Raw genomic sequence first — 25,927 nt, 5'->3', positions numbered from 1 at the left:
CGAGTCAAAAAAAAAAAAAAAAGAAAAACAAATGCTTGTTTTTTTTTTTTTGCCTTGAGAGAGGAAAAAAATAAAACAAGCACGAATTAATATAGCCTTTATAAATACAACATGCTTCAGATCTTATAGTATAACAGTCCTAAGAAAAGTAACTCTTCCAAACTTTCTCTGCATAACGGTGATGCTTTAAAAACTACCGAGCTGAAACCAGTGTCACTGACGCAGAAGGCAAAGCCGGGGAAGAAATAAGGAAATTGATTTTTTCAACAACCAATAACACAATGAAAAAAGATCAAACAATACTAAGCTGCTGATTCAGAAAAAAAAAAAGAATAGCAGAATTTTTCTTTTTGGTTCGAGTTTTCAGCAGATGACATTCATGGTTGCGTACTGACAGCAGTGACACTGGTCTCGCTCGTCTTCAGCTTGGGCTCGGAAACTTTTTGTTTGTTTGTTTGTTTGTTTGTTTGTATTTTGAGAATCAGGTCTCGGTCGACGTTTGCTGTAAATGTTTCTGCGGGTGAAGCCAGCTCACCGCTGAGCTCGACGCTGAACCGGGACCAACAAGACACACTGTTACTGAGAGAACCAGCAGAGCAAGCCTTTAGGTTGCGAATAAATAGCCTCGTTTAATAATTAACAAGCTACGAGACGGCAAACGAAAGGAAGAAAAGTCAAGAAGCAAGGAGCTAGATGAATAAAAAATAATAATAATAAAAAAAGAATAAAACTTACTTTTGAATAAAAGAAGAAAAAAAAACTCAAATCAACCACACACACACACACACACAAAAAAAAACTCCTTACATTCAGTCATTCTATCCCTTACACACACACACACATACAGAAAGCTAGAGGTACAGTGAACAAAAGTGCTTCAAGTCAGGGAAGTAGAGGAACTAACCCAGTAGAAATATTTATGTATGTATGTATATATATCATATATACTGTATAAAACCTTAAATATGTAACTTTATGTACAAAATCTGAGACAGGGACAATATCTTGTCTGTAACTCTGTTTTCAAGTAGGATCTCTAACGACTATTCCCGTTTGCATTGACTTCGGCTGATTAAAACGAAAAGGTCACGTGACCCGACTGACCTTATTGGCGATAAACGTGAGAAACTCGTGCGGGTTTGCCACTGATTTGAGAGAATAGAAGAAGGAAAAAAACTTCTGCAATAATAAGATAATCTGTCGAGTTATACTCCATAGAAATCTCCATCAGTCGCCACTGGAAGAAAGCCCGCCCCTTCCTGCTGGAACCGCCCGCCCGCCCGCCCGCTCGCCATCCCCACCTCGTAATACATGCTCTGAGATATCGCCTGCTACGACTAAAATATCTGATCGTTTTTAACGCTTCTGAATATAGTCTTTTGGATAAAAACTTCTGGTTTATGAGGTTCTTTCTGTCTCGTGTAGAGTCGCTGAAGGAAATCTGATCATCGCGGAGTCGTGGAGTCATGCACTGCACAACAGGGAAGGGAGAGATTACTCTTTTTTTGGCCTTTTGGAGAGGCGTGAGGTTCATGCTGCTTAGAGGCAAAGATGCGGAGGAGGACGAGGTACACGTATACACACACACACACTCACTCACACACACACACTCATACAGCTAAAGTGCAGGAGGTATAAAGTGAAAGCTCCGGATTGCATTCTTTTAATAGCAGCACTGTTTTAAATTTTCTTTTGCAATACGTTGTTTTCGCACCACTTCGATTTTCTTTCTTTTATTTTTTAATTTTAAACTATTATTTCTGCTTCTTATCTGTTCTCTTAATTTACGTAAAATTGGCCAAATCCCTAGTGTTCCTGCAGTTATGGTTTAATTCGCCAACTTGTCAAATAGAAGCAAGAGATAAGCAGCAGAATGTCTAGTTTTGTAGAAGAAAAGAAAGAAAGAAATAAAGAAAGGAAAAAAAAAATAACTAAAGAGGGAGATGATCATGCCAGCAATCACCTGACCCTGAAGTTCATCCAACGCTACAATCATCCACCAGAACCTGGACTGAAAGTTTTTTTTTTTCTTTGCCTCTAAACCCATGAACAGAGCCTCTACAAAGTGCAAAAACAAAATAACCGCATTCAAGTAAAAACGCACACACGATCGCCAACGCGTGCTCGAAAAATGCGTGATGGATGATCAGAAAAAAAAAATAAATAAAAAAAATAAAGTTCAATAAAACTACACGATGAGTCTGATGTATGATGGAGAAGAAATGAGGTGAGGAAAGAAAGGGATGCTGTGGATCACAGACAGTTTTCCTCTGCTGTCCAGTGCCTTTCAGACAGCATTTAAAAAAATAACAATAATTAAAAACAAAACTAAACACAAGTTCACTTATAGTACTGATGCAAACATGGAGCCTGCCACAAATGCCACCTCAACACTAAAAGCAACACGTTATTTTTATGATCTTGCCTACAGCACCGATTACAGCTAAAGACAGGGGACGAACTGTACCGGAGGGGGCGCACAAATAATTGCACAGTGAAGTCATCTGAGAAGGAAGGTGGGAGATTAATCCAAAAATCTCAAATACGATAGATAAAGTATAGGGATATTATCATAAATACAAAAAAATGTCACTGCAAAGCTCAAACCCCGCCCACCCTCGATCCCTCCCTGGTCCGACAGGGTCTGCGATACTGCTACATAAGCCACGCCCCTTTTGTTCTACAAACCCCCCAGTAAAACGTTTCACGTTGATCAGACCTGATCCCGCCCCGTTCAGCCCACCCTACCCCATCCTAACACAGAAAAGAGCATGCTCAGTGAAAATCTGTCTCTGGGAGTAATGCTAACCAGTAACATCAGTCCGTCAGAAAGGATTCCTACATGAAACACACGCGCGCGCACACACACACACACGAGCGTACACACGTTTTGTCATTCGCTTCTGCACACAGTGTGAAAATGAAAAGAGGAACCAGGAAACGTCTTCCAGATACTGTTAACTGCTCACGACAGGTGGCGGCGAAGGTGACACAAAGACCAGTTAGAGGGGCGGAGCAGATCCTCAGAGGAGCGTAAGGGCAGATGGATCGAGATCTTGTCGTTGTTGGACCCATCAGCTGCTCCGCATCCCTCCATCACGTTACTCCGATCGAGCTTTAGAACACTGGGTGCTGGAGTCTGAATGTGTCAGGGGTGTAAATCACATGGGTGATGGCAGATCGCTAGGGTGGGTGGGTGTGTATAGGTGTGTGTTTGCGCGCACGTGCATGTGTGGTGTGTCATTCTGTAAAGTCCGCTACACAGCGGCCCGAAAGGTCACTGAGCAGAAAGTAAACCGGACAAGCAGGTCACTCCCAGCCGTTGTCCTTGATCATGTGAGCCAGCTCGATGATGAACTTTCCCTCTTTGTATTTCTGACTGCTCTCGAAAGCGTGCTCCTGTGTGTGTTTGTGAGAGAGAGAGAGAGAGAGAGAGAGAGAGAGAAATTCAATACGCAAATTCATTATGACTTACTGGCTCTTACATTTGACACATGCATAAGTTTAATTTTGATCATATCCTCAAGCACAAAACAAATCTGCCAATATTGAAATTTTCCTTGCTGCGTTGAGCAGCTGTTCTTTATTTAAGTTCAATTTTGCATTAATAGGTGTGACGTTCGTGTGGCACTGAACAAGAACAAAATGGAAAAAAACCGACAGAACAAGATAATCACAGACTGTATGTTAGTTCTACCTCATAATCTAATTGGTGTTGATTAATCATAAACCAATTATGAACATTCGGCGCGTGGAACACCTGATCCAACACCACTTGCACGGTACAGGAACTCGACTGGGAGTTATTGCCACATCCCCCTAAATTCCTGACCTACCAAGCCATGCCATGTCCACATTATTGGGAGATTAATGTAGTTCCTGGGAGGCCAGCGTTTCCACATCATGGCTCTGGCATACTGGGAAAACTCTCTACCTTAATGGTATCCAAGCACTGGTGAAACTCTGGGACAAGTGCATTAGTGCCCGGTTTGATTTGACTTAACAACTTTTAATTTCTATAGTAACCATGTTTCACAGTTTGGTAGGAGTCATCAATGCCAGCGTAGCCGTGTTGGAAATGGAAATGGAATTGAACTGCATTTTTGTTTCTTGTCAAATCCAAGCACGATTAAAATTAAGCTGATGGCAGGAACAACTACACGATAAAAGGATAAAAACTCGCTTCACAGATGTTCCTCGACGTTAAATGTTAATGATAAACTGATAAAAAAAAAAAAAGTACGGGTTGTTTATTCATACAATAAATACACTCTGAATCCTCTTGTAGTGTACAATTGCAGTTTTTCTCTTAAGAGACAAACACTTCAGGACACGCTGTTATAGTCAAATAACAAACACTGATAAATCCAAGAACGGAAGTGGCTATGAGGTAGAAATAAAATTCTGTAATAAATAAGAAACACAAAAACATGTAGCTTTTTAGAAATAAGACTGAGACGACAGCCTGAATGGGTGGAAAGTAAATACACAAACACTTCAGCGCTTCATGTTGATACCCGATCGTGTTACTTATCGCCTAGAGAAACTCTTAAGGAGTATGATTTACTGTATGATAATTCCTGATCTAACTGAAGCTCAACTGTTGCTACTGGATCCTGATTTACACTCCGGCACCACTCTAGAAGGCACAAAGAATTAGCACATGATCTGCTAAGTTCTGTACACGATCCAATCGTCACACACTCCCTGGTCTGTATTTAAATCAGGTCCTTTCAGACAGGAAGTGTTTGTAGCATCATGTTGTCTTCTGAGCCATCTCGCGAGCTATGATCTAACTATCTATCTGCTTGGGGGAAAAAAAAGAAAAGAAGAAGTACACAATCCAGTTACAGATGGTGTACTTGATGGTGTCATTGCCTGTTCTCCATTATCATGCAGTGGGAGGATTTGGAAACTGCCTGTCTTACTAATCCATCAGCCTTTAGTACACGGTCCAGCTCAGAAACAAGATATCAGGGATATAAATAAATGAACACACACATGCGGGGATCAGATGAATCCGCTCACACCTCAGCACTTTTGGGACAACCACACAGTAAGACGATGTCAGTGCAGTTAGAGAGGCGGTTTTCAGTTTAACACATGAGCTAAATAGCACAGGGCTAATGTGGTTGTTTGACAATAATAATAAGAAGAAGAAGAAAAAGAAAAATGACACGTCTACGCCAGACTAAAACAATCTGTCATGCCTTAAATGAAAAAAAAAAATGAAGGAAAAGAAATTTCCTTAATGAAAAATAATGAACAATTAAACATTTTATTGAAAAATTCACAGAGTAACTCAATCATATACTTTTATACTTTAAAAAAAAAAAAAAACTCTGCTTAAAGCTCGATTTTTATCCTCCCTACATGCTCTAGGTTTTAAACCAATCAGAAACGAGACTAAATACTTGTAACCAATCATAGCGCAGCGTAGGCGGGATTTCTTAACCTCACACAAGCTTGCCACAGGAAGCAAGCTACCTTTTTTTTTTTTTTTATATCTTTCTTTATTATTATTTCAATAATCATCATCATTATCTATTATATATTCATACATATACAAAATATATCTATTATACATTGTATTTAAATTGTGACACATTTAATTAAGTTAAATAAATAAATAACTAAAAAACATTGTGCCAAACTGCGCTAACAACACAATGATTTAAGTCCCGCCTTCCTGTTCTAGGTTTCTAACCAATCGTAGATTAGAATGAATTATTCTAACCAATCATAACATGGAAGGAGGGACTTCACCTCATACAGAGGCTTGCTAACAGCTTTGCAATAATAAAAAAAAAATTGTCATTTTCTTTACATACATTGACCAAGATATAATAATTTGTTTTTGTATTTTTTAATACATAGTCTTTTGGCCACAGCGGTTCCGCATACAACTTTGGCACAGGTTTTACACCGGGTACCCTTCCTGACGCAACCTTCCAAATTTTTTTATACAGGCCTTGGACCGGTACTGAAGTCTGGTGGCTGTGGTTTGGGTATTGGGTGGGAATCGAACCTACAAGCATAGCAGGTGAGAAACCTACCACTGATCCGCCAATGTCCACCCTATATGTCTTTTGTAATTTTCCTTTTATGTCCCTTAAGTAGCTAAATAGTTTTGTTAGGAATATAGACCCAAATCCTTATGTAATTCCTTCTATAAATAAATAAATCATTGAGCCACAGGATCATGTCACAGCGTCACCATGGTTAAGGTTTCTTTGGTTTTAATTTAACTTTTTTTTTTTTTTTTAACAAAACTATATCTTATTAAAGAAGTGGATGCAGCGTGAGGTAGATGTTTATAAAAAAAATATTTAGAATAGATGAAGAAGGTCATAAAGCCAAGTCTGTTCCTCTGAACATGGTCAGTGTTTTGCTCAAAAGCTTTTTTATCATAACCAGATTTAACATGTGTCTTTCTTCTTTAATACCAAGAACAAGGATTCTAGGAACAAAATAAAATGAGAAAAAAGAAGAAAAAAAAACGTACGTATTTCCAGCCCAGAGTGGTTTTGCAGTTTTCACAGTAGATATCTGCCACGGCGTGTAAACCTGTCAGGAGAACCCTCTCCTCTGCTGGACCGCAGCCCACGTTCACCCTGAGAGACAACAGGAGACAGAGAGAGAAAGATTAATTCATCTGTCAATAATGCGATGTTCAGAGTGTTTCACTGAGCCTTTACCAAAAGCAGTGTTAAAGCAGGAACAGATGTGGTTTGGAAGATTATGGCCATGTTTTTTACTAGTGTTAGTAGCTAGCCAGAAGTGATTCTTAAAATAGTTTATGTTCTGGTTTATGTTAGGAAAACCAGTAACTGGACTAGCGAACCTGAAAAAGTAAGAACTCTCCCGTCAGGGTCGGTGTCAAAAAAAAAAAAAAAAAAAAAAAGGGCAAGGCACCAGTTAGCAGCAGCTGCATTGCCATAAATACTGTTTCTAAAATAGAATTTTGCAGAGGTTTGGGCTTAGCAACCACACAATCACAAACACACAAGGAGGAATCTACTTTCTGTGAAAGGCTAAGTAAATTTCATCGTGTATTCGCTCGTACATCACGCTGAGACTCTGATGCTTTGTTGGCCCAAAGCTATCGCCTCTGTGAGGAATGTGTTGACGCACAACCGATCAGCCTCGGATGATTTAACCCAACGCCTTTCCTCCGTCTGCACCTGAATTTATACGTTTGCGCGGCTCGGGAACGTGGTCTCGACACGCCGAGTAGGTCAAGGGCATATTTCAGGGGCAGGTGTGTAAACGCTGATGTGGAGGAAGTGGGTTGAAAACTCACACTGAGTTGAAGAGGTAGGCTCGTCCTTGGCTGCCTTGGAATGACTGTGAACAGAGAAAGAGAGAGAGAGAGAGAGTGAATAAGGAGTTATAATTATACAATTCATTTATACGAGTTATTTCATTAAATGCTCTGCTTCATTAATAAAGTCCAGCCCAATGCATTCAATCCTAACCACTTCTGTCGCCCCGACCTGGAACCTGATCCTACAGCGGGCGGGAACAGACACGCCCCAAACTGGACAGCTGAAGATTTGGAAAACATCACCTGCATGTTCTGATATAAGTCTATTAGTTTAACTTTTAGTTTATAACTATTAGTTAACAAAGAGGCAAGTTATATGCACGCACGCACGCACACGTAACTAACACGCACGCACTATATGTGCTGTAAAGTGTGTTCATTGTATATATGGTTGTGTTTATGTTAAAGTGTGTGTGTGTGACCAAGAGTGTGAAAGTGAAACAAAAACACTACCTGTGCTTTAACGTTTGTGTTCATTGTATATATGGATTTATCTTAGAGAGAGAGATGGTGTGTGTGTGTGTGTGTGTGTGTGTGTGTGTGTGTGTGCGCGCAGAGTTAAACAAAAACACTTTACATGCTGTAAAGTGCATGCTCACTGTATATGTGTTGTGTATATGTTAAAGTGAGTGTGTGAGAGTGTGTGTGTAAGTGTGTGAGAGAGTGTTTTTTTTAGTGGTAAGTCTAACTGAACTGTGACTGCCAAGCTGTGGACCTGAGCCAACATGTGCATTTCATCAATTCATAATGTCTGTCTGCGTGTGTGTGTGTGTGTGTGTGTGTGTGTGTAACTATGAAACAGGCTGTTTGTCTGGAACTTTACATTATAATTACATTCACTTCACATTATAATAATGTAGAATTAAGGCCTGTGTGTGTGTGTGTGTGTGTGTGTGTGTGTGTGTGTGTGTGTGTGTGTGTGTTGTGCTTGTGGGTGACTTGCTAAGCTGCTCAGTACATTATGCTTCCCACACTGCACTGGGTGGAGAGAGGGAGTCTAAAGACGCATCTTTTTTCGAAGATCATCGTTAAAACAATCAGAAATCTCACGTCCTGTGACCTGCTCTCTCTCTCTCTCTCTCTCTCTCTCCAAAACTGTGTGTTTTAAGCTGCATCATTCTCCACATCTCTGACTTAAGATTAAGAGAGAGAGAGAAAGAGAGAGAGAGAGAGAGAGAGAGAGAGTGCTTTAGTTTCTCTTTGTGCATTAAAACACAGATCAGGGAGAGTTTGTGTGCATCAACAGTGAGACACCATCAATGCTGTCCTTGCTGCAAGGGTAACCACCTTCTCACACACACACATACACACACACGCACTGCTTAATGGCTACAGGACACAATTGAAGCTATACACCATATCTCCCTTTCCTGTCAATCACAGCGACACAAACTAATCTCTAAGCTGATGCATGTGGAAGAGGGCGGATAGCACTTTCTTCTGAGTGTGTGAACCGTTATCGTTACTTCCTGCACACCTACAGTACCTGCTTTTTTTTTCTTCAACATGGATAATAATAATAATAATGAAGATTTCAACTAACCTGCTCTCATGCCCTTAATGTAGAAACAATTATGTAGATAACGACCCCTCCCTCGACTTCGTATCATCACACCAACAACTTGATCCCCCCGCCCCCAAACACACACACATTTCATTATGTTTACTATTAATCACCACCTGCTTGTACTTTCATTTAATAAAAAATTCAGAACCAAGAGAGGGCTCTAAATATGACCCAACTGCTCATTTAAAGGTCCCCTACGTTCTATTCCCTTTATTACACTCCACCTCCGCATGTGCTGTTTCAGTGTCTGCGGAAATGAGCTTCTTATAAGCCACGCCCCTAAGACACCTTCAGTGGGGGGATTTTCCCATATGAGGTCACATTAGGGGGACAAAATTTAATTTGCTTCTGCTTAATAGTTTGTCCCTACATTTTGGACATTTTAAAATATTTTTGTTAAGAAGAAAAGCTTCATCACTTGGCCCCTTTTTCGTAGTAAGCACCCAAGTTTAACATACATGAAAAAGTTGAAGTACTGTTATAAAAAAAAATTAAAACTCCAACAAACAAAGACTTAAAATATTTGCAACTGCTTGTTTAAAGGTCCCATATTTTAATCTCCAGCAGAGCTGAGCAACAAACTGGGGAGGAGGACCTTCTTATATGAGGTCACATTAGGGGTAAACTATAATACACCAACATTATACAGTTACACAAACGCATAAAGGACGAAAAGCAGGGAATTAACTTTTCTCTCTCTCTCTCTTTTTCTTTTTTGTAGATGCACACTGGAGATGCAGCTGAACATCTAAAAATAGATGTAAAGTGAATTTTGCATAAAAGCTCCCCTTTAAAGTAAGGAGCTGTAACATCACTATAAGCATTTCAAGCACACTCACTAAAGCCTGGTTTCTTCTAGAGCAAAGCGATGCAGGGGGAGGAAACAAAAAACACCATAATACCTTAATAGCATTAAACTGAACGTGGACCGGATGGTACGTGCACTGGGTTTGTTTAGCTTGCGGTCCTTTAAGTATTACTTTCTCTTTAGACAGACAAAGAAAGAGAATTGTTCGACGTTACCAACATAGCTCCAAAAACAATAAGCATTCAGTAAATACTTCTAAAGAAAAGATTGAACTGTCCTTGCCCTTAATGCATTTCCTGTTACTATGCAAACTCCACAGAAACGCACATTCAGTGCAAGTGTGAAGATTTAACCCGACCATTGCAGTATAGACAGACAGACATGAGCGGCAGACGGGTGTGCGCGGGCCTTGTCCTTACTGCCGCTGTGCTGGGTGTTTGTGCCTGTGGCGGTGAGCCAGCACGTCTTTGAGACACCGTTGACGTCTGTGGCGAGACGCGGCCTGAGAATCGGCTTTACTTTTTCCACTGAGGATGACCCGGAGCAGGTCCTGCAGGCTTAGCGCAGGTTAATAAAACCAGCCACTCCTTCACGCTGAGCACCTCACACACCTCTCTCTCACACACACACGATGACATGTCATGTTAAAATGTAAGTGGAAATGCATGAGTGAGGCAACTAGCTTTCTCAGAAAACAGACATTTTCTCAGCAAGCTGTAGCAGAACTTCTATGAATGATGTAATAAAAACTGTTTTGTGCAAATCAACAAGAAGCGTTAGCATGCAAGCCAAAAGCATTATGCACCGCTCCGTGATTACTAAATAGCACGTCAGAGTGGCTTTCACATTTGATTTTATTCAAATCCAATTAACTACACTACTTTACAGAACTTTTATTTCTGCGCCGTTCCGTATGACTGCTTCAGCGTTCGTTCGACTCAAGCTGTATAAATGCAGGCTGGTCTCACTGTGACGTGTCTATCCGTGCATGCTGTATGGTTAGGAAGGCATGACCAAATAGCGTATGTCCATTAGCATTAACATCACCGCCACACTGTCGGTGCATATTGCTAACTTAAGCGTCATCTTGATCTTCAGTCTGATTTCACTTTCTTTTCTTAAATAAAGGATTGCTTTGTATGAATTCTTGAGGACAGATGATCTCCAGGCTGAAATCTTTTTCATCTAGATGTCTTTAGAAAGCATATGAACCTTTTTAACTCAATTTATTTACAGTGCCAATCCTTTTACATGCACTTTAATAATAAGCAGTAGTAGTAGGCAGTAGTGTTATTTAGTGTTTAGGAAGGAGTCTCTAGTGTGTGTGTGTGTGTGTGTGTGTGTGTGTTACAGCTTCACCTCTGCTACAAAGCACTCAGAAAAGTCTACAGTAAAATAACAATCTGTAGTTTAGTCTTAAAAGGGATCTATGAAATTATAAATGTTTTTTTTTACGTCATTTGTAGTGTGCATGGTCAAACAACTTTTTGTTGGTAAAAGAAGAACAGAAACAGGTAAGAGAACGACTCCAAAGCAACAGGAACTAATGTGTTTTTTCACATTAAGAGAAATTTTTTTGGATTTTTGGAGATTTTGGTCTTTAAAACATGTGCCATTATTATCCGATCTGCACACAAGTCAGCGCAACCCTCCCGTTTTACCCGGGCTTGGGACCGGCACTGCATTGCCAGTGGCTGGGGTTTGGGCACTGGGTGGGAATTGAACACGCACCTACTTAAAAATAAAACACAATGATGGAGGAGGCTTCTGATTGGACAGTGTAGCACGCGTCTCACGCATGTTCATTACATTTCAGGTATATCTTCACTTAACATAACTTTAAATTTCAGCATTTTTAGGGTTAAATGATCTAACGGTTCCGTATAACGATTTCACGTTTTAATTAACTGTTGAAGTGATTAATTGTGCAGTAGTAATTCCACAACATTAAACACAACTACAATATGATACTCTTTAATTAACTTTTTTTTTTGCTGTAGTATAAATGGAATAAACCATTCCAGGACGTGCTGTTACTGGCAGATAATTGACTTCAGGGTAGTGTGGTGCAGCTCCATACGAATCTAAGGGTTTTTACATACACACATACATATACACACACACACTCGAAGGAATCATGCCTTATACTGTAAATATGTCATGTCACATGCTACTATGGCCTTTCATCTATAAAATAAATGTTACAAGAAGCAGGACTCACCATATCAATGATGAGAAAAATATGAGAAAAAGCCGTTACTATAGTAACGATAACATTTCAGAAAAAAAGACAGCCGATCTCTGATCTTTCCTAAGTGAAGCATTTTCAGATTTTTGTGCTTAAACATCATGCTAACATTAATACAGATCTGCATTTTCACTTGCTCTCGGTGAAGCTAAACATCTTGCTGCCTGCCGCATATGGTAAAAATGTCCTCAAGTACTGCAAGATGATATTTTTTCCATCTCCCTACCATGCTGGCACTGGAAGACATGATCCGAGGGCATTCTCGGGCTGCCAGATCTCTAACAAGAGTGCCAACTGTTGCAAGAACACAAGAAGCTCTCTCTCTTTAAAAAAAAAAAAAAAAAAAAAAACATGAGAACATGACTAACTGACTGTCTATCTATCATGATTTCTGTTATGTCATACTGCAAAAATGATGATGTCACTTCCTGGTCCCAGGCGTGCATGCATGTGGTACATGAGGAGGTGATCAGGGCTCAAGGTGTTTAACCTGAAAACAAATTCTTTCTTCTATTCTAGAGATTAGTGAAAGTATAACCTTTTTGCTCAGCAGTGTTTATGTAAACTGAAGTGTGTTATCATTGCGGCACACAACGTGAGCCGAGACACTGCGGGAATAAAGATTGACGCTTCTTTGATGTAACGCGTATTAAGAGTGATTAAAAAGTTTTAAAATCATAAAAACGAGGTGATGATAAAGACGGCGATCGTGTCCATGCCCATTCGAGGTCATCTCATCGCTTTCTCAAGACCCTGAACAAAAAAAAAAACATCCCAAATGAGTCAGTCTGTCCCCTGGCTCCTGGTGCCTGAGTAACTCAAGATCCTTCTTCGTTGTCGAAATCGCCACAAGTGGGTCACTTACTGTTTCCACCCCAGGCACCTGGTCCTGAGAGGACTTACAGTCAATGATAGGTTTGTCCCGAGGCTTTTCAATCACAGTCTGATTGCAGGTGCAAGCCGCCATCACATAAAAAGAGGTGGATAATCTGTTATGGGCAACGGGGCAGAAAGAAGAGAGCAGCTTTCCAGTAGCAGGATTTACAGCTCGGGAGAAAAAAAAAAACCCTGCATAATAAATACAAAACCTCAAACATCAACCTTGAAAGAAAGAGGCGCTGGCTTGTGTATGAACAAAAAATTTAAATAACCTCATGAACCACTTAAGAACACGGTGTCATTTTATCTGCGTCCTGTCTCCGAGTGTACTAGGATCGAAGGACGAAAAAGGGTCGGGACTTATTGTTAGCGTGGAACCTTGAATTTCCTCGATGCATGAAATACTAGCACTACATAAAGTTATTTAGCTGGCTAGACATGAACAAGCAGTTTGCTAATATCAGACCAATGATTACATTAGTTCACTGCCAAGACATCGAAACCTTTGCACATTGTGGGAATTTTTTTTTTTTACGCTTGTAGTACTGATCAAACTTCTGCCAACTTTTTGTCCACACAAGGATGACACGCTTCCATAATCCCTTATCCAGCGTTAAGATTAAATCACACACAGAAGCAAACCTCCCGACAGCTGTACTACAAAAGATTTCTGTCCTCGTTCATCACTGCTTCTGCTCCTAAAGCAGGGAGACCCCGGGAGACGTTCTAGACGCTCTCGTGAGTAAGACGGCGAGGATCGAGGACTCCTGCCGGAGTGACGTGATGCATGAGTGGAGTGCAGGCTTTCGACAATGGAGCGCACACATTCCAGCAGACAACCTCGTCTGATGTTTTTCCAGAAATCCGGCATGCGATCCAAGATTTTCTTTGGCTACGCTGAGGATGGCTAATCCTCTTTTGCTCAGATTCTTGGCAGTCGTCTGTCTGACGGTACAAAAAGAAGTGATGCCTCATGTCGGGATCGATGAGGAGATGGCGTGGAATGTGCAAATGTTTCTAAATTGTCTTCAATTCAGGCTCCACCCCATAGACTAAATATGACTACTGTACTTTGTAGGGTTTTTTTTTTTTCTTTTTTTTCTTTTTTTTTTTTTTTAATGTAGCTCAAGAGGTGCAAGTTTCAAAGAAAAAGTGGATGAGCTAATCAGCATTTCAACAGGAACTATATGTAATTCAAATTTCAAAACAGTAGAGAGCAAGTAGACGCTAAAAAGTTAATTATGTGATTGGTAACATCTATGCTCGTTACGTTAGGGCTGCAATTTCATACAGTACATGCAAAACAAACCTTATCGCTTTAGACTTTTAAAAAAAAAGTGAACAATTAACATTTAATCGATTAAATCAATAACTTCTCTGCTAATAATGATGTAATTAGACTTAGAAGGAACATGAAAATCTCTAGAGGAAATCTAGTGCCTTTGGGGTGTGTCTCCTCGCTAGGATTCCAGGATGCACATGGCCATGACCTCATTGAGATTTGAACGGATGCTCTTGAGATGTTTTTTTTTTTATATGTCTATAATCGTTTAAGTTGGTTGTTTCAACTTAACTAAACTTACAACCAGTGTTGGGTGTAACATAGTCATGCGTTAGAGTACTTGGATTACTTATTTGATGTAACGAGTCTTCAAAAATGTAATCCGTTATTCCGACAATTTATGCAATCCGTGAGCCTCGTCCTAGGAGCCCCGCCCCCGATAACCTGCCCCCGTTATTCCTGCTGTTATACCCCTATCTCACCTATGCGGTTTGACTATGCGAGGACCGACACGCGGAAAGATAGAAACCTAATCACAGCGCCAAAACTCATGGTGAATCATGTCGACCGTACTTACAGTACCGCCACCGCGCGAAACCGCGTAGGTGAAATAGGGGTATTAGTAGTTAACAGATTATAGGCCAAACTTCGCTGAGTGATGATGGTAGAATAATTAAAAAAGGTCTTGACTAAAACAACATGCATGAGGAATCACAAAGGAGTTTTCATTTTCTGCAACTAGTTACTTTTATCAGAAAGTAACGCTTTGATGTAACTGATTACTTTTTAATGATAGCAATTTTGTAACATAATTAGTTAAAGAAGTTTAATGAGTAACGTCCCCCAACACTGGGTACAACTACATAGCATATAACTGAACCTGGAAGCTCTTATACCGAACAGGCTTCAGCGGAGGCTGTCAGCACAGACCCGATGTAAAGTGCAGTCTTCAGAATATCATCTTCCCAAAGTGACAATCAGCTAATGGACAGCGAAGACAGGAGAACCCTGCGCTATAATTACATTTCCATGTAGAGCTTGTAGAGTTTGTAAAGCTTCTCAAGTGCTGAAAGTGTTACTACATTAGTTAAGGCCAGAATGCTGACTGAGGATTCCTCTCAGGTCATGGACCTCCTGCTGAGTGGAGCGAGCCGGTCCTGGGTTACAGACTGACCTCGGAGTCCAGGACACGACAGACAGGGTGTTATTTCCTGACCAGATCATCATACAGCACATAAATCAAGCAATTTGCAACGAGTGCTCAAAATGTACGTTTGTGCTTCTCTAACACTTGTGTGACTAATAAAGGCTAAAGAAAACAACCTAATTTGTTTTTAGTGGATTTTGTTGTTGGTGGACGACACAAGGAATCTTTTTTTTTGTAAGTATGAGCTAAGCATAGACTGTATAAGACCTGGACAAACCCTTTGTGACATTACCCACAGGGTTTCTGAAGAACGATTTTGTTGGTTGTCGCCATTTTGGCAGAAGCTGACTCGGCCTGAACCTGGTTAAATCCATAAATAGGCAGAGAAATGAGTTTCCACTGAGTGTTAGTTGAAACAACCCTACCTATCTCAGTCACCACAATCTAGCTAGCTTAGCTGTAGTGTAGCTAAAATGCTAACATTAATTTATATGCTAATGTTACTTTAATGTTGCATTTGATTGAATTCCAACATCCATAACCTACATGTTGTTCGTGTCAACTCTTACATTTCTTGTGGTAAATTAATCTACAACTATTCCAATTAGCTGGTTAGCCAATGGTTAACTGGTTAGTGCATAGCATACAGCTAACTCAAATCATACATACTTCCAATTCTGCTAAATTTTATAGCTTAATACATTTTTTACTGATGATTTACAGAAAAATTTCACCCCCTGTACAGTTGTCAAGAACAGGAACTGGACTAGCTGTTTTTTTTTGTACCGGGTTGTGAAAGTGTTTATTTCTGTTAGTTGTTGAACATTTTAACACTGGGGTTTATGGAGATTGGCTCACTTTTGGAGCAAGCCCCCAGTGGACATTCTAGGAACTGCATGCTTTGTCACTTTTGCAACAGGAGGTTGCCCCTTGTTGTTGCCAAGAAAATTATTACTTAATAATGAGAAGCTCCTTCATTTTTTCTTGCTGACAAAAAAAGACCACATTTACACCTTGTTGATTTCTATTAAATTCACATATCAAGGTTAAGCTAACTATTTGTTATATAGACAGTTAGTCGAAAGCGAAAGTAAACACTCCCAGAAACAAAATGCCTTTCCTGTTCTTCCAGCGAATTTGCGCGTGTTCTTTTTATTGGCAAGGGCATGTTGTTGCTTTTGGTTTGACCTTTGTTGTAGCTGGAAAAGCAAAAAAAAAAAAAAGGTTTCTTCTGTCTCACATATTGTGGTAGGAAAGTTTTTCAAGTGTCGAGTGCACAGTGGTTTCCCAAAATTAAATAAACTACAAATATGATAACAATAATAATAAAAAGCATTTTATAATTCATTGCATACTAAATGTATTTTTACTGGTCTTTTTTAAATCAAAGAGCATCTTTCATACTTCATGTACTGCGAGTATGAACATTTTCAAATGCCATTCCTGCTGCTCCTTTAACACTGTCCATTTTTTCTCTACAATATTTCATAAATGAAGCTTTCAAGACGTTAGATGGACCAAAGCCAATTCTTAGCCAAAGCTCCATCTTTCATACCAAATGCAGTCACCCTGTTCGCTGAATAAAAGTGCAGGTTGCTGGCGAATATGTAGTGAAAAGGATGCTTTTTCCTTAAGTGAACTGGAACTGGGTGTGCTTTGCATAACCAGAATTGCGACACCCAACTATTAACGCTAAATGCCAGCTGATTGGCTCATGATCGGTGCTAAAAAAAATCGGCCTGGGTGGATTCTTTCCCCCTCGCACATACTTTATGGTTTGTTTAGCTTTACGCAGACTTACGATAAGGTGATAAGAGATGCAAAGTGGATTTGCTTGCAGGGGTTTTGTGTTTGGGTGGAGTTGAGATTGTTTAGGTCAACCAGACCGTGACGTGCTTTGGGAACCTCTGTCATGCGAGTTGGTGTAAAAATAGCCACAAACCCCAAAGGTAGCTCGACCCGAACTACCAAAAACACGGTGACTTAACTTCATTCCATTCTTTAATAACAGACTAGAAATACAAGTTCAGTAACATTCTCTCACAAACAGCTGTAGAAATGAAATGTTTACTGCACGTTCAGCAGTTTCAGAATCATAACTTAAGAATGGCTGGGAAACCTCTCACTTCTCAAGGTCAACATGTGCGCGTTAGCCTGATCACAGAAACAGGAAACCGCTTTGCAGACTCGGTAGTACTTTCGTTTCTGCCTGGTTTGTTTAGCTCCGCAGTACAGTACAAGGAACAAGCGTTCTGTTCTTTACAGTCGTAAACAAGGCGAATTCAGATCATAGACCTGAGGTGATGAATGGGGAGAGACGAGGAAGCAACGAGCAAGAAAACAAACTCCTTTAAAAGAGACCCTGTTCGAGCTACACTTGGAGATTGTCTGGCACTGGTGCAATCATATCCGCCTGCAGCTTTATCGGCTTAGCCGTTTCCAGCACTGACGAACCCGAGGTCCTAATCAGCAAAAACACAGGATGTAGAACGGGTGCTTTGATGTGTGTTTATTACAAACGACGCAACCCCGCGAGATGGATTAACCTCAGAACCTATTATAGAGAGTGTACGGAGCCGGTATGATGGATTATCACCTCATGTTGCCGAGACAGTACGACGGCATTATACTGTATTACACCTAGTGTTGCCCACTACTACTCGATTAATCTGGTACTGTTACGCGGCCACAAATCGATTCGCGCAAAGACTGCTGAAAATACGCGAATCAACTTTCCCCGTTGGAGCAGGGAACGGAAAACTATTCTGTTTCGTCTTGGCGAGGAAAAAACTAAATGCAGCAAATTTGCCAACTATTAATGAGGACCCGTGTTGGGTGCCAATACTTTGATCTTCAGACTGATGAAAAAAAAAATGTTGAAAGCAAAAGGTTTTATCAAGCATGCAGTTAACGCCAAAGGATGTCGGAAATTGATTGCGGTGTAGCTTTCTAGTTTTTAATAACTTCAAAACGCTTCCCATTTATTAAAATATGTGCACACATAAAAGAGATAAGAGGGACAAAAACAAAAAAATAAAATAAGTCAGTACCACACTAAATCCAAAAATTATATATATATTTTTATTTATATAGGTTTACATTTGATGTAAAATGTTGCAGTTCCTCTATTATCCTACAGGTTATGCACAGCATCCTGTGAGATAGAAAATAATTATTTGCAAAGTTTGTTTAGAGTTGTAAAAGATTTTTTGAATAATATATCAAATATAGATATTTGTAAACATGATACAGAATCGGCACCTAGACATCATGATAATATCGTATCGGGCAGTCCCTGATGCCTCCTGTTTCTAATGAATAACCATGCTAACACGACGAAGACATTCTACCGAGTCAATAAATAGTCCCATTAGGTATTCGAGTATGTGTACAAGTTTACTACCATGCGTTTGTGTAAGTGTGTCATCATCGAACCCGTTTGCTCACCTTTGAGATGAGCTCATCATGGTTGGCCAGGTGCGCTCGGCAGTGGATGCAGCTGTAGGTGCGGTGGCAGTTGGGCAGGTAGGCCTGGAAGGTTTTCGACTTGGTCATTTTCACCATCTCACAGTCGTGGTTCTCCTCGCTGGGCTCGTCTGCGCTGGCGCTGGATGAGTTGCAGCTCTGCTGAACTTGCTGACAGAAGAAACACTGGAAGATGCAAGCAAAAGCCGTCGTTGTTCTGGAGTGGGTGTGTGGCACGCTCCACACAGACACCACGGGAGAAAAAACAACCTTGGAAAACTAACAAGACAAACAGGGTGGAGGAAATGGAGAGAGAGAGAGAGAAAGACAGAGAAGGGGAAAAAAATGTAATTATTGATCACTCAAAAGGACTACAGGGTTAAAGGCTAATCTTTACCCAAGGCGCATATACAGCGTATTAAGTGTTTAGGATAAAATGCTAAAACATTTATGGATTGTTCAATGTAAATCTAAATCTGAATAAGTTTTTGCCCTCTGGCAAATACCACATGTTTAAACCTCAAACCCTTGTTCAAGCATGATACAGAGGCACTGACTTGTTTAGTGCACTGAGGAGACCAAGACAGGGCTTTCATTAATGCTGAGGGACAATCAACTTGATTTTTAATAACCACACACAACCTCATGTCACGACTGAGCTCCTGTGTCCAAAGGTTTGAAGGGGGATACATTAGAAGGCAGATCGGATTTGAATTGAACGTGAGGTGTTAACGGAGTTAGCATGAGCCGCCTTTGTGTTAACAGACGTGGTTACACTTGTAAACACTACTGTTTTTCTTGTCTGTTGTAGATCACATAATAAGGGTGGCACAAAGGTGTACACGTGGCACAAAGGAGTTGCCAAGTGTTTAAATTCCTTGTAAGTGTCCTTAGTTAAAAAAATAAAATAGAAAAAGCCTAGAGACAAATTTATTGACAGTTAAAGGTTAACAACCGTATTGCACTGATCTACTCAATCAATCAGGGTGTACAGCCAGACAATCTGGTGTTCCCAACAGCTCCTTCAACCGCTGATTGCCACTGTTCCCAACAACCAATCACTAAGCGCCACTGTCCCAAAAAAAACTATTACTGATCAGCATCGACCCCAACAATTAATCATCGATTACCTTTCATTAACCACCAATTACTGATCGACATTGATTCCAACAACCAATCACTGATCGACATTGATTCCAACAACCAATCACTGAGCACCACTGTTCCCAAAAACCAATCAATGAGTGCCATTGATCCCAACAAACCAATCACTCATCACCACTGATCCCAACAAATAATCACTGATCAATCATCAATCCCTGATCACCACTGATCAACAACCGATCACCAGATCATCACTGATCCCAAAAAACAATTATTGATCACTATTGATCCCAATCACTGGACATGTTGATCCTAACAACCAATCACTGGACCAGCAAGGTTTGCTCCACTTATAAGTTCTTCATATGTAATCATTTTGCAGATATTTATTAGTAATAAAAACAAGAAATCCTATTAATAATGGATTTATTTTTTTTACTCCACAGGTTTATATATAAGATGTATGTTCTTTGTTTTATTCTTTAAACATGTTAACAGTTTGTGGTGCCATGACCGAAGGAAACATTTGTTTCTATAAACTTTCACACAGGCTTCCTTCTCCACCTTATGAAGTGCAAACTTTTGATCATGACCCGTGAATGAATATGCAACTGCTTCAGTGACGACATTAGGTGACTTTTTTTTTTTTTTTTAACATGCATTAGTTACTTTCCCCTTGGAAAGCCCTGGCATACAGCTGTTCCAGCCTGTTGCCTATTTCCTTTTATAGCAATGCGTCAGCTTCCTCCTAACTTGTTTGCCCTGGCAAGACGCTCGTGCTCTGATTGTTGGTATAAACTGGCTGACCTGGTGATCCGAATTCCTAAAATATTACAGAATGTGGGTTGAATCGATGCATTCATGGCTCTCATCCTGGCGCAGACAATGAAACAATAACATATATAACAACAATAATAATAACAGCAGGAAAATGTTACAGATTTTTTTTTAGTTAATGCACGGCTCCAGTAATACCATGCAAAAGAAAAACACTGACGCTTCCGTGAGAGAACAGGAAGTCTGGCTACTGCCATGCAAGACGAGAGAAACGGAGCGCGCGTGCGCCCGCGAGCGCGCGGAGAACCTGGCGCGAGCGCACGCGCCAGCGTGCTACGAGAAAGCTTCTTTATATACAGATCATGGAGACGAAGACAAGAGCGTCCAGGAGTCACGTCAACATCACACACTGATATAAAAATACACTTATATATACAAATAAGACAGATAGTTATATGACAAACGGCGTTTGGTGTCTTTTTTTTTTATATACAAAATAATCCCGTTAAGTCTTTGAGGTAAACACGTCACTACCGTCGGTTGGTAGAACAAAGAATTGCGCGCGCTTAACCTCCACATCTGAAGGATTCGAATCCAGACGTTTTTTCCATTTCTTTGGGATTCGATTCTGATACATGTTTCAGTGTTTCAAACGAGTCGACTCCATAAAGTGATTCGTTCCGAAAACTCAACCGTTCAGATTTCGGTGATTCAATAGTGTCGACCCAAAGAGTCGATTGCTTCCGAATACCAATCCGCAGGATTGGAGAGTTCTTTGTAAATGAGTGCATACGACACGATACGATGTTATTGAAGACATAATAATAAAACAAGAGGGCCCTTTAAACACTATGATCGACGTGTAAAAATTGTTTGGGCCCAAATGCATGTATTGTGTCTTATTTTAAAATGACAAAACTATCCTGTGTTTCTTTATCTTTTTTTTTTATTTAATAAACGTGTGCCTGAATCGAATCATGCTGCGGAATCGATTCTCAAGATTCAGAGTCGTCTTTAAACTATTAATACAAGGAATCGGAGAATCGACTCTCACGATTCAGGAAGGAAGCGATAAGGGATTAAAAAAAGCTAATCATTCGGATTATTAAAAGCGTTATTTAAAAGCAATAACATTCCAGCTGAAGACTTTGAATAGCAGAGCCGAGCACGGAAGAAATTATATAAATCCATGTCCATTTTGTTTGTCACGTTTGTTTCTTTAATCAGTGCAAACTTCCTCGTACTGTACGGATCCTTAAGCTTTGTCTAGTTTGTTTTACCTGTGCTTATATCACATTAGCCTTCATGACAACCAGTTTAAAGCACAGAAATAAGACAGACCAGTTATACTGTACATGCATGACGATGATAGTGAACTGATGTTGAGGGGAAACAAAGGAAAAGCAGCACTGAGCGACACGAGGATGCAAAACAAAGAGCTACTTTAATGACGATCAAAAGCGACAATTCAGTTCTGGATGTTGCATGCATGCTTGTCATTATTTGTGCTTCTATCCATTCTGTCTATTTATCTATCCATCATTTGCCCAAATCCACTAAACGCTTCGACCACGTTTTTGTTGTTTTTGTTTTGTGCTTCCAATACCCACACTTCCTCTTCTCTCCAAGCAAATCAACAAACCCAGCTTTTGTCACTGCATTACCATGCACTCTCCAACAATATTATTAACACACATACATCACTTTATTCAATAAAAAACATTTAAAACAAACAAACATATAGAAACTCTTATTATTAACTCACCACCAGAGCAGCTGAACTGATCTTCTTCCTTCCTTAATCTACGAAAATCTCTAACATAAACCAATAAATTGTTGATTTGTTATTATTTTTCATTTATTTATTTATTTTCCTCCCTAAAGCAGACTGCCTCTTGTTGCTGTTGTGTGATTGTCTTGTCTCAAGTGTATGTCCCTGCTTTGTTGGTCTCTTTGTGTTTGTGATAGACTAGCTGCTTTGTGTCGCCACCAGGGGGCGGAGCTGTACTACCGATTGACACGTAAAGCGTGCAATGAGGAACAAGGAGGCGGGGCGATGGAGCCAACGAGATCCCGGATGTGTAAATAAAAACAAGCTGCAAGGTGGCGTTTATATAAAATTAAGTGTGCCGCTATTATGCGCTGAAATGCCCCCCTGTAATGGATTGCCCCCCCCCAACACAATCACTATAAAATATTATATTAGAAAATAAATTCATAGGTTAATGTTTAACAAATTACATAAGATAATAAAATAAGCAATATGAAAATATATATGTTGTATATGAAAAAATAGAAATATTAATAGTTAATACAACATGTATACTTTTATATTGTTTATTTTATAATAAAATTAGTTTAAAAAATAAACAATATTCATTTTTATAAAAAAAAAATTATGAACCCTAGGCTGTCACGTGCCTAGGGTTCATTATAATAGTAATATGATATTTTGATAATAATAAACCTATCAATGTTCTATTATGTTCTTATATAATATTTGATACCGATTATGGGGGGTTGGGGCATTTTAGCGCATTTTCTGTGCCATCACGGCCGTGACCGTGATGCAACAGACACTTGATATTGTTTATAAATCAATAAACAGCCTCGGGGTTCAGGATGATTTCAGGATCTTGAGAAAAAAATGTAACTAAATATTATTTTGGAAAAAATATGGGTATTCCGTTGTAGAAGTAATGTAGACTGAAAAAGTGTGTTGTTTTTTTGGAGGGGGTGGGGTGGTGGTGACATCCCCCCATTTTTCTATACCACATCAAGCACCCTGATGTGTATGACATCACTTGTTTTCAATTTTCATGATCTTTAAATATAAAATGGAATAAAAGAAAGAGCAAAGATGTTAAATGGTTGAAAAGCAAAACTGGGAAGGTGTTAAGGTGTTGGTAAGATAGATAGATGGATAGATGGAGGGATTAAATTTTTAGGGAGTTTAGTTATAGCACTGAAGGTCCAGTTACCTTTTTTTCATATTTGACTAACTCATAATTCCTGCACAATACCTTATCTTTAGATAGATAGATAGATAGATAGATAGATAGATAGATAGATAGATAGATGTGTGATTGCTCTTTAACAAAAAAAAATTGCTCACACATTAAATTCTATACAATAATATTAATATAATAATAAGTCACCAGGACAAACATGGCATACACTTTAAAAGGAAACAAATGTATGCTTTCAAGAAACAAAACCCTGTCCATAATCTGTACATCTTCTATCATTATAGTATGATTATGAACTTCATTTTAAACATAACAGCACCTCCACTGTTCCACTTCCCAGGTTTTGTTGCTTAAAGAACAAAATGTACCTGCAGGCTTTTTGGCACTTTTTTCTTTCTGTACAGTATCAAAGACAACCTTGCTCCATCGCATAAATATCCACATATCGATCTTTAGCACCAAACACAACTCTGTTTGTCACTTCTTGTCATTGCTACAGGCTACTGATGGATGTGTAGTCACGATGCTGAACAAACAGCAAGGCTGTTTTAGAAACCCATCCATCCATCTATCTATTATCCTTATGCGTCAAGGAGCATCTGCTACATCTAATAAATATTAAGTAAAGGGATGATGGGCTAAAAATAAAATCATCCGGACACTAAAAGCATCCCTGTTGAAATGAAAAGGCGTCAGGTGCTTTAAATTATATCATCATCATCATCATCATTGTGTCATTTTTGATTAGATTAGAAAAACAAGCTCATTTTTTTTTTAACCCAGGCTGTTCAGTGTTAAATGATCATCAGCTATATAAGGAAGCTCTGAGGTATGATGTCATTTGTTTTCACTCTGCGTCTCAGGTTCAATAACACACTTTTTCTTTGATTCCAATGCATACCAACGTTTATAAAAAGATAGATAAATGGATAAATATATAGATGGATATATAGATGCAAATAGAACTTCATTTTAAATCTCACTGATGTAAACTGTAACATGCAGTTATTATATAATAAGAAATGTAGGTGTGTGACCTTCACTCATGTACTTGCAGACATTATAAGAGATAAAGCGTTAGGCTGAGGTGTTTATTAGTACATTATGGGATATTCAATAAAAATGAACAAATTATTAAGTCGTATTTAACGCAAATATTTGATACCTTTTCGTTGCAGGAAGTGGAGAGTTTTTACTCATTCAGCAGCACGGATGTCCCACTGATCGAGCTGTTGTTGTTGTTGTTTGTTGTTTTTTCAATGTTTATTCATATTTCTTGTGTTTTTCCCAGGCTTTCCATGAAACACTGCAGTCAAACCGAGGCATAACTTGTTCACAGCCTGTTTATTTTATTACAACTCTCTCTCTTTCTCTCCAAAACATAAGGATCCGAAATATAGAAATTATAGATAATTATAATGATAGAAATTATAACCGCACATGCCTTAATCGGTTTTTTTTAATGCAATTTGTAATTGCTATTAATTCTGTAATTCCCGACGCCTTTCTCTGTGCCCGCTCGCCTTTCATACACACACACACACGCACGCACACACACTCTGCCTCCGGTTTATTTCTGAGCGTTTGTTTTGATACCAACCGCAGCGAACGTGAAAGAAATACACGCCATTGACGCCATGCCCTGCCACTGCCATGGCAACCAATCACGAGCAGCTCGTCCACCGTCCGACCAATCAGCTTCCGCTCTCCGAGCACGAGCCGCTCCAATCCTCCAACCAGCGCCGCGCTGTGGACTCCGGGACAAACGCACAACGCGCGCGCGCGCTCGCACTGCACCGGCCATGTTTTGTGTGCGTTGCCGAGCGCGCACCCGGACGCGGCGGGAGCGCGCTGCGGGTTCGCGTCATCGAAGCACGTGGAAGAGGTAAACAGTTTGCGCCTCTTGTGCGCGTTATCGCAGGCAAAGAGAGGGTTTATTTAGGCATGGAGGAGAAAATGCGCGCGCACACACACACGCACACACAGGACGCAGAACAGATGGGATTTTGTTATTATTATTAATATTATTATTATTATTATTAAAATACAGTATTTTGTAATATTAATAAAGCATTGTTCATTGTTATATATTATTTATTATTTCAAATTTCTTATATTTATTTATTTATTTTATTATTTATTATTTATTATTTATTTAATTATTATTTATAAATTATTAGATAGCAACACTATTTATAATAATAATAGCCCTGTCTTTTAAATATTATCATTATTATTATTGTTGTTGTTATTTTTATTAAATTACCTGCGTATTTTAAGTATTATAGTTATTATTGTTGTTGTTATAACTACTACTAAACGTATAATAATAATAATAATAATAATAATAATAT

At 39.4% G+C, this 25,927-nt stretch overlaps 1 protein-coding gene across 2 annotated transcripts; it reads right to left on the bottom strand.

The window, feature by feature from the left end:
* Positions 1-1,271: 1,271 nt before the first annotated feature.
* ypel1 (yippee-like 1) lies at positions 1,272-25,155 on the bottom strand. Of its 2 annotated transcripts, none has more exons than XM_053481079.1 (5): positions 24,739-25,155; positions 18,706-19,002; positions 7,304-7,347; positions 6,506-6,614; positions 1,272-3,399 (listed from the first exon to the last, which is right to left on the bottom strand). In XM_053481079.1, exons 2-5 carry the CDS (start codon positions 18,820-18,822, stop codon positions 3,310-3,312), a joined length of 360 nt encoding a protein of 119 aa, XP_053337054.1. In that variant the 5' UTR covers positions 18,823-19,002; positions 24,739-25,155; the 3' UTR covers positions 1,272-3,309. The 2 variants fall into 2 exon arrangements, with proteins under 2 accessions (XP_053337054.1, XP_053337053.1); XM_053481078.1 differs by lacking the exon at positions 24,739-25,155 and adding an exon at positions 22,370-22,575.
* Between the last annotated feature and the right edge of the window lie 772 nt (positions 25,156-25,927).

Source organism: Clarias gariepinus, chromosome 21 (genome assembly GCF_024256425.1).
Source record: "Clarias gariepinus isolate MV-2021 ecotype Netherlands chromosome 21, CGAR_prim_01v2, whole genome shotgun sequence".
In the NCBI taxonomy this organism is placed as follows: Eukaryota; Metazoa; Chordata; class Actinopteri; order Siluriformes; family Clariidae; genus Clarias; species Clarias gariepinus.
The sequence above is the reverse complement of the archived record's forward strand: the minus strand, read 5'-3'. Positions and strand labels throughout refer to the sequence as shown.